Source organism: Lagenorhynchus albirostris, chromosome 21 (assembly GCF_949774975.1).
Source record: "Lagenorhynchus albirostris chromosome 21, mLagAlb1.1, whole genome shotgun sequence".
NCBI classification, from domain to species: domain Eukaryota; kingdom Metazoa; phylum Chordata; class Mammalia; order Artiodactyla; family Delphinidae; genus Lagenorhynchus; species Lagenorhynchus albirostris.
Genome location: NC_083115.1, coordinates 24,874,904 through 24,884,548, shown reverse-complemented (window position 1 = coordinate 24,884,548; position 9,645 = coordinate 24,874,904). Strand labels below are relative to the sequence as shown.

At 50.4% G+C, this 9,645-nt stretch overlaps 1 protein-coding gene across 1 annotated transcript in view; it reads right to left on the bottom strand.

Moving 5' to 3' along the window:
• Positions 1 to 262: 262 nt before the first annotated feature.
• MYOM2 (myomesin 2) overlaps positions 263 to 9,645 on the bottom strand; it is an 81,240-nt gene continuing 71,857 nt past the window's right edge. Inside the window, exons 32-37 of the mRNA XM_060136558.1 lie at positions 9,284 to 9,389; positions 4,573 to 4,736; positions 4,286 to 4,322; positions 3,161 to 3,183; positions 2,014 to 2,069; positions 263 to 930 (exon numbers count right to left, since the gene is read on the bottom strand). Coding sequence (XP_059992541.1) covers positions 613 to 930; positions 2,014 to 2,069; positions 3,161 to 3,183; positions 4,286 to 4,322; positions 4,573 to 4,736; positions 9,284 to 9,389 — 704 coding nt within the window. The 3' untranslated portion in view covers positions 263 to 612. The remainder of the gene's footprint in view (positions 931 to 2,013; positions 2,070 to 3,160; positions 3,184 to 4,285; positions 4,323 to 4,572; positions 4,737 to 9,283; positions 9,390 to 9,645) is intronic.

Here is a 9,645-nt window from a genome sequence, read left to right as displayed (position 1 = left end):
ATTTTACATCCCGTGGACATTTCTAAGCCCGCATGAGACGTCACCTTCCCAGTCCAGTAGCCTCGGGCCCAAGTCCTGACGGGGAAGCTGCTGGGGGTAGCGGGCTGTGCTGGGAGTCTGGTCCCCACCCCAGGCTCCCCGCTCGGGGTGCATCACCTGCTTGTTCCAGCTGTGAAGCTGCACTGTGACCCCTAATTAAACAAGCCAGAGGGGAGCAGGCAGATGTGCTGGGGACGCGATGGTACAGGAGAAACACCGGAAGTTGCCTTTTAAAGTTTTATTCACCTGAAGCAAGAGAGAGCTGAGAGTACGGAGGCACACACGCTATCCCACCAGCATTTCAGAGCCCCTAGGCCTGAGGGCACTAGAGGGCACGACCCCAGCGCAACGTCAGCTCACCTCCAACCCACCCCGTCTAGCGCCTGCAGACACAGCGGTGCAGCCTCCCGGAAAACATCCGCCTTTCAGCTTAGAAGGACAGAAACCCCTAATCACCAAACCTGAAGACTAAAACCGTAACGCACGATTGACTATCAAGCCACGCTGGACGCCGCGGGCCCTTGTCACCTGCTGGGAACAAGCACCCGCGCCGTCTGGCTCCTGGGCCGCCCCTCACTGGGTGGGCGAGGACGCGGACGCGGGGAGGAGCTTGGGCTTGGCCTGCTGGGGCAGCACCACGTCGGGGATCTTCTCCCCGTGCTTGTATACGCTGACCGTCACGTCGATCTTCTCGCCCCCGTACTTGTTCTTCACATGGATGCTGTACTTGCCCGAGTCCTCGGAGGTCACGCCCTTGATGGTCATGCTGACATACTTGGCCTGCTCCACCTTGACCAAGAAGTGGTCGCTCAGCTCGATGTCCCTGTCGTTCTTGAACCACATCACTTCCGGGTCCGGGTTCCCGAACACCGTGCAGGTCAGGTTCAAGGTCTTGGAGGGAGGGTGGGCAGAGAGGGGAGAGTTAGAGAAAGAAAAGCCTGGCGGCCTCCGAGCAGCCTGGGCCCTCCACCCACTCGGCTATTGATCTGCCCTTCAGGACATTTATTTAGTCAACATGCTCTTTACATATGCAGGCACCACACTAGACACCAGGGATCCAAAAAGAGCAGGAAGTTCACAGCTTCCTGGGGCAGCTGGAGAGAAAACTCAAAGGTAATCTTTTCTATTTGTTCCTAGATCTAATCCATGCGTAAGTTGATTAAAGAATTTCAAGGCAATCAAGCTCTGGGTTTTTCAGTAGATATTTTTAGCCTGGTTCTAAATTTCCTTTATATTCAGACTCATGGGTTCCCTTTACCAGTTCTTCTGGCAAATCCAGAGACTGCGTTGTCTTATGATAAACTGCATTGTGGACACTTAGCAAAGCATGCTTTCGGTCCAGGATAAAGTAAAACTACTGCTAATCCTCAATCCATGACCTGCAGGTACAGCTCGCCAGGTTTCCCTCAGCTGCGAAAGAAAAGTGCTCTACGTTTTCGTGTTTTGGCCTAATAAAAATTCTCTCAAGTAGCTATGTCCCCGTGACACTGAGATGGAACCACTCAAGCGCCCAGAGAAGTACCAATTAGATATCAGTAATTCCAGTGACAGGTGACCGATGATAACTCCAATAAATGGTTTCCCTTATACACCCCAAAATGACCTTGACAGCTGGAGCGGAGATTGCTCTTTTTATTTCACATGAGGCGGGTGGGTCGCGTGGGCGAGGGTGTGGGTGGGGCCCGCCTGCCCCTTCATTCACGCCCTCGACCAGCCCCTGGGACCTGTGGCATCAGAGCCAGGTGGACACCGGGGCTGGAAACACCGGGTGTCACAAACACACCACGTAATGTGTCTCCCCGTGACGGGAAAGGGGCTCTGTGTGCATGCGGAGGGTTAGACTAGTCCCTCCTTTGAGGACACAAGTTTCCCAGAGGCAGCCTGGGCCCAGCAGGACCCAGGACGCCCCCCTCCACACCGGCTGCTGGCACTGGGCCTGCCGTGGGGACCCCCCGCTTCATTGCCTGCCCTCACCTTTCCCTCCATTATGGTCACCACGTCGGGTAAGCCGCCGAGCACCTTGCCGCGATCTGCAAGAGCAAAGCGACTGCTGAGAAAACCGTCCACGGGGACGATGCTGGGGGTCGGGCCCCGGGCTGAGCACCGAGGGGCGCAACAGGAGCTGGGAGGGGGGTGCTGGCCCGGGAGAGGACACAGGGCAAAGCACACCGTAGCGGGGACCCGTGCTAAGGTGCAGGGTGGGAGCAGGGGGTACGTGACTCCGAGCACGGGGCTCGTGAAACGGTCGAGAGGAAACGCGGCCGTGAGCCGGGCGTGAGGAGGAAAGTCTCAGCAGGGGCTCAACACAGGGCAGACCCTGTCCTTCTGTAATTTAGTTTGGGAACTGGGGGCCTGGCCTCTGGAGAGGGGATTTTGCAGGGGGATGTATTGCAGGTATTTTCATTTTCTGTCTACTGTGATGCTCTGACATCGTAAGTCCCGCCTGGCTGGGCAGAGACAACCCCCCACCAGCCAAGGGCCCAGCCAGGAGCCCGCCTGTGACCTATGCCGACAGCCCGCCTGCCCCGCCCCCGGGGAGGTGACCCTCCTCTGCCCGAAACACCCGGGCCGGGTGCCCGGCGGCTCGGGGCAGCCCTGTCACCCAAAGCCCGGCAAAATCACTAAAAGCAGCCAATCGTACGTGTTCCCTCCACCCCGCCCGCCTTTCCTCTGGAAACCCCAGTAAAGGCCGTGGCCTCAGTCTTCCCTCCGTCCTGTCCTCCGCCCTCTGACCCCCTGGCCATCCCCCCACATGCCCGGCGTGGCCCTGCCTCTAGGACCCGAGAGCCCAACAAACTGTCCTTCCTGGGCCTGTCCTGAGCCTCCTCCGGCGGCCGCTCCTGACTGACCAGCTCGTGAAAGGACACAGAACAGGTGGTGGAAGGTGAAGGCAGAAAGGAGGCCGGGGTGGGGGGGTGGGGGAGCTGGAAGGCGGGCTGTGGGGAAGCTGGGGATGAGCAGCTGAGAGCGGCAGGGGCTGTGGACAGTCCTGAGGGTTTCCAAGCGGGCGACAGGGTTTGCTGTCTATTATTCAATGCACAAAATGAACACCCTTAAGTACAGACCCTCTGCCCCACCCAAAATAATATTTTGTGCTTGCTATAATCTAACATGTACTTACTTTTCTCTGCAAAAGCAGCTGCCCTGAAAATTAAAGGGGGGCAGAGAACAGAATAAAAGAGTCATGAGCAAATGCTATCAACCAAAAGCATCACACATTTCAGAGGTTTCTTAGAGATGAAAGCAAAATGAACGAGGAAACGTGTTTGCTTCTCCTAGAAGAACACATTCGGGTCACAGGGTCTGAGGACCCGTATGTATGTACTTTTCCTGCCGTTTCCCACTGCCCTGTCTTCCAGCTGATAAAACTCACAGAAAAGTTTCTTTTTTCGCCAGATTACATTGGAGATTTTTAGATATTTTTGAAAATGTTGGTATTTGATTTACCTAAATCGTCCATTCATCCATTCAACAAATATTTACTGAATAATCTAGTATGAGACAAAGACTGTTCTCCATGTCGGATGCTCTAAACTTTACACACATGTTTAGAAATCCCCAGTTATTCTTTAAAGTTGCTCTAAACACTGGGATATTGTTCAGCTAAAAAGAAATGAGAATTTTCTGTACCTTCCTCTCAATTTTGCTGTGAACCTAAAACTGCCCTAGAAATAGAAAGTCTTAAAAAAGAACCTAAATATATAATATTAAAAAATTGCCCTGTGTGATGTGTTGCTATAATTATACCTATTTCAGAAATTCAGCATTTAAATTCATTTAAATTAACCCAGGGTTGGGCTTCCCTGGTGGCGCAGTGGTTGAGAGTCCGCCTGCCGATGCAGGGGACGCGGGTTCGTGCCCTGGTCCGGGAGGATCCCACATGCCGCGGAGCGGCTGGGCCCGTGAGCCGTGGCCGCTGAGCCTGCACGTCCGGAGCCTGTGCTCCGCAACGGGGGAGGCCACAACAGTGAGAGACCCACGTACCGCAAAAAAAAAAAAAAAAAAAAAAAATTAACCCAGGGTTATTGTAACTCTAAAATTAATTGATAGATGCATTTACAGTTTAGAAGAATGCCTTCTTCTAAACACGGGATGGCTTAAATTGTTATTTTTAATCCCAGTTCCTAGGAAGATCACATTCCTTGGGTCAGCTAGGCGTCCACAGATGTTCCCACACCCAGCCAGAACGACACCACGTCATCTGGACCCCAGACGGAAACAGGATAGCCAAGCATGCAAATCTTACTTGAGCTGCTGGAATTCGGCAAACGCTTCATCAAAAGCTGCAAGGAAATATTTTGTACGTTAGTAACCGTTTGAACGTGCTTGGCTTTTACTCATTCCCTTAGCTGCCCTGCTCGTGACTTTGCTTAATGAAAACTGATTGGTTTGCTTAACGAAACAGCCAAATGAATGAAGTCATGTTCTCTGAATGAAAGTGGTAAAATCAGATAGCTTCCCTCTCAGCATCCTTGATCACTAAGGTCATCCCTAAGTACAAAATTACTAGGTGCTAAAGAATAATGATCTTACCTTGACCGGACAGGTCAAGTGACCGTTGATGGGTATCTTGGCCGTCAAAAATCTCGAAGGTGTATTTCCCTTTATCCTTCTCAGTGGGCTCGCAGATCTTCAGCCAGGCCATCTCCTCACTCCCACCAACTCTCATGTGCTCACCCGATGCAATCTTAGCATCCCTTTGAAAAAGTCACAGGGACATACTCAATTTAGAATCGCATATTATATGCACGATACTTGTGGGGCAATATTACACATCTTTCAGGGAGAGCCTCCTCTAACCGGCTGGAGCTGGTGTCATCATAGATTTTTCTGGATATTATACATTTACTAACTACATCAGCAGCTCAGCTCTGAAAACCTTCTGAAATTAAACCTGATACTTAGTTTTTAAAGATACCTTGTGGTTTAACATATGCTTATTGGTAATAGGCAATAGACTCAAATACTCTTGACTGTATGGCATTTTTCTGCTCAAAAAGTTAAAAATAGAGTCACCACGTGATCCAGTGGAGGCACACCCAGAAGAATTGACGGCAGGGGCTCGAACAAATATTCGTACACTCGTGTTCATAATAGCGCGACTCACAGTAGCCAAAAGGTGGAACCAACCCAAGTGGCCATCGACAGATGATGGATAAACCAACTGTGGCCCATCCCTATAATAGAATATTATTCAGCCTTAAAAAGGGAGGAAATTCTGACCCCTGCTACAACATGGATGGGCCTGGAGGACATTATGCTGAGTGAAAGAATCCAGTCGCAAAAGGAGAATGACCGCAGCATCGGCTCAGCCAGGACGAGGGGTGAACGCTGCGCTAGAGGGGGAGTCCACCAAACGCCAAACCACACGCAACCCGCTGGGCGCCCTTCTCAGAGCCCTAACCCCACCTGGGCTCTAGCGCAGGAGCCCACGGCCCCCTGAGCCAGCATGTGCACCGCCTGGCGCGTGACCCTGAGCTCAGCTCCAGAAAGGAGCCACCCGCCTTCCATCCTAAGCCCTGACCTGAGTTCTGACCCCGCCTCTGTCACAGCCCTGACGCCTTGCTGGACTGGGCACAAATGCTGTTCCCAGACACCATGTGAAGCTACCCGCCAGCAGAGGGCCAGCAGCAGACACCCCCCCACACACCTGGCTCCCCCTCCCAGCTCAGAGCCCCCAGCCTGGCTCCACCCCTGGGGTGAATTCCAGAACCCTCCCTGATCAGCAGTCCCACCCTCACCCTACACCCGCTAAGGCTGGCTTCTGCTGAATTAGCCAACTTATAAGAAGGCAAACAAGTCCTGGTAGCAAAGCACAGCTGCTGGCTGCACTGAATCTGTTATCACTGTTACCCCCAGACAGTGACTTTGCCTCGAAGGACTATTTGTTATTGTTTTGGGACTTAAATGGGCCAAGTCGGATAAAACCTCTTCCTTGGTTTTATTATTGGATCACAAAACATGCCCAAATCCCTTCACTCCCAGCTAAATTTAAAACATCTTATGTTAAGGTAAGAAAGAGGAGGATGGAAGAAAGCCTAGGTGTGTCTGCTCGTTTGTGCGAAAGAAACCCAGGAGATGGGTCCCTGCAGGGTGTGGGGAGGGGCTGGAGGAGAGGGTGGGAAGGGGTGGTGGGCGCACCTGCGTGGCTGCCCCGCATCTCCCCTCCCCCAGGGAGCTCCAGGCTTCACTGAGATTTCAGGGGCCTCTGCATGTGAAATTTCCCGTTTGAATTAAAATCCAAAGCGTTTTCTTCTATAAAGAGGCCATGTGGCGTCTTCAGTGGCTGTGATGCTTCTAAGTCTTCAGTGGTCCATACTTAGCAACTGGAGGTCTAGCCCTTTCTCGACGACAGAGTAATTTCACCTTCGAGCAAGAGAACAAAATCCTTTTGCGAAGGGACATGTCTGCTGAGCTCCCCTTCGTATGCTTCTAACTCGTTTGAGATAGGTTTCAGCATTTCTTCTAAGTGGCCCTCGATGTCTTACTCAGCATTTCGTCAAAGAACAATCGGCCTTGCTGACGCCCACGTTTCCCCAAATCCTCACCATTCTCTATTGATTTCTCGCCACCCACTGGCACAGAATGTTCAGGTCCACAGCTCGAGTCTCCCTTGGGCGTCCCTGACTCTGTTAGGTGGGCCATTTAGCATCCAGCAGCACATTGGATTTCTTTCTTTTTAAAAAAATAAATTTATTTATTTATTTATTTTTGGCTGTGTTGGGTCCTCATTGCTGCACGCGGGCTTTCTCTAGTTGCGGCGAGCGGGGGCTACTCTTCATTGCGGTGCACAGGCTTCTCCTTGCGGTGGCTTCTCTTGTTGTGGAGCACAGGTTCTAGGCACGTGGGCTTCAGTAGTTGTGGCACGAGGGCTTCAGTAGTTGTGGCACGCGGGCTTCAGTAGTTGTGGCACACGGGCTCAGGAGTTGTGGCTCCCGGGCTCTAGAGCGCAGGCTCAGTAGCTGTGGCGCACGGGCTCAGCTGCTCCACGGCATGTGGGATCTTCCCGGACCAGGGCTCGAACCTGCGTCCCCTGCATTGGCAGATGGATTCTTAACCGCTGTGCCACCAGGGAGTTCCCGCAGATTGTTATTTCAACAAATGTGTTATATTATTCTCTATTTTTCCAAGTATTGCCTCACAAGAACTTACTTAATAGTCAAATAGTGAAAAATAACCAAGGTTATATTTCGGTGATAGAATATAACTATAAAATAAAGTTTAACGTAGCACTGAATACTATGTAGTAGTCAAGTAGTAAAAAATAACTAAAGGTTATATTTTACTTATTAAAGAACTGAAGAAATACTTGTGTTGATTCTGCTTGGAGAAGAGAAGGCATGGCGACAACCACGCTCAGGAGTCCGTGGAAATCTGCAACACGACCGCAAGCTCTGTTGGTCTCTAGGGATGGTTTCTTCTGATACAACTTTTTTGATGAGGCAGACGTGTGATCCGAGCCCTTATCTCTCAGTCCGTCTGCCCGCCTGCAATCAGTCCCCTCCTTTCGGCTGGATGGCCCTCGGCACCGTAGTGGCCAGAATCAGACCAACTAGTGTTCGATCCCTGCTCTTTCACTTACTAGCTGCGTGACTTTGAACGAATGATTTATCTTCCGCTTGCAAAACCTCAGTTTTCACATCTATAAAATATGAGTATTAATACCAAGCTCATGGGGCTTTTGTGAGGGTTAAATGAAATCATGTGCGTGAAGTGTATAACACACGGTAACACAACATACAGGTACCCGCGTGCCCAGGCACGTGTTCCCGCGGGATGTGGCATGTATTTAAACTCTGCACGCCCGGCACCCAGCACAGAGCGAGCCGTGCCCTGGGAGGCAAAGCTGGAGAAGCAGCAGCCCTCTGCAGGGGACAGACGCGTTTACCAGGGAAGATAAGACCCTTATCACAGCTGCACACAACTTACTGAAAGATGACAGGCTGTAAATGACAAAGAAGCCCAGAGAAGGAAGTGATTCATTCTCCTTTTCCAGGAGAAGGTCTGATTCCGCTAGAAATAGACATTTACTCATTGGTTTTAAAAAATATATCCTTATCAACAATTACATCACAAAACTACACCAGAGTTTCAATCTTCAAAGCTCCTGTTGTTGGAATCCTCCAGAAAAAGCCACTTCCCCACAAACCCCTTAGTATGGGATCTGCAGTGACTGCACCCGATACAGATTTCCATACTAACTACCAAAAACAGAGACGCAGGATTCCAAACACAGATGCACTAAGACGTCAGTACATCTTCTTAGTTTATGCTTCTGATCATAACTAACATCTACGACAAAAGCACAGCACGTCAAAATGTAAATAGGAAAAAGATATCCCAAGACATTTATCCATTCAGCACTTCGGTTTACTCACAAATAGATTCACCTCAATAATGGTTTTACAAGTAAAGTAGTCATAAGCATGAAGTTTGCCTTTTGAAATGTTAATTAGGGAAAATAACATCTAAAGGCACGACGTGGACACTCTGAGGTCCCAGTCCATGGAGGAGCAGACGACTTTGGTATATGGACATCACTGAAAACTTGGCCTGCAAGTGTTGATCATGTCCTCAGGTTAGAGACAGACACCATGGTCCCCGCTCCATCCGCCCCCTTTGACGGAGTGCATTAGAGATAACCCTGGGGGGATGGTCGGAAGGGCAAACTCCAGGGGGCTGGGGGCAGGCACTCGTCCACATGCTGTGACCATAATGAGATTCTCCAGTGTTTTAGTAGCGAACATGCCCACCTGGACAGGCAACCAGCAGCAGACATGAAATACAGAGAAAACCTGCTGTTTGTACAGGGTTTCATCCCTCTCGCTTTCTTCTTTTACGTACAATTAAGTTTGTTTTGGTCCTTTTCTCTTTAATCAATCTAGTGAGAAACCAACAGACTGGAAATCTGGAGCACCTTTTCCAAATATTATTTTTCCATTAGCTCTGCTGGATTCCAGACAAAATGTGTGTCACCAGTAAAACCACCTTTGTCCAAACCAAAACCCTGAAGAACTTTGTCTCCAGTACCTTCAGGCACATCTTTATCTTTCTCCTTCTCCACCCCCCCACCCCCTGCCCCCCCAGTTTCTGTGATGGTCCCTCCCCGAGCCCAAGGCTGTCATCATTTCTCAAAACTACAAAGTCTTGAGCAGACTTGGCTATGAACGCGTGTCCCAGCCGTGAGCCCTGGGCACCGCCCCATGGATGGCATGGCCACAGTCCACGGCACATGGACACTTACTTGTGGTACCAGTTCACTTTCATTTCTTCGGTGAAATATTTCATGAAACACTGAAGTCTTATTTCTTCTGCGGTGCAAAGTATCTTCAGTGGAGAAGCAGAGGCTCCTGCAGAAAATAAAACATACTCAGATCTGAGGAAAGCCGTCTGTGCTGTGTGAGGATGGACAAGCCCTGTGGCCAGGTTACATCCTGCTGTAAATGCATCCTCACGCATATATTCTATCATCCGTCAGCCACAAATCCTTACCATTTGCCCAGGCCATGTTCATTCATTAAGTAAGTTTTGCCACCAAAATTATCTGAAAATCTCTTTGACAATAGCATCAAGGAACTCCAATGGCCCCAAGAAAATATTCCCTAA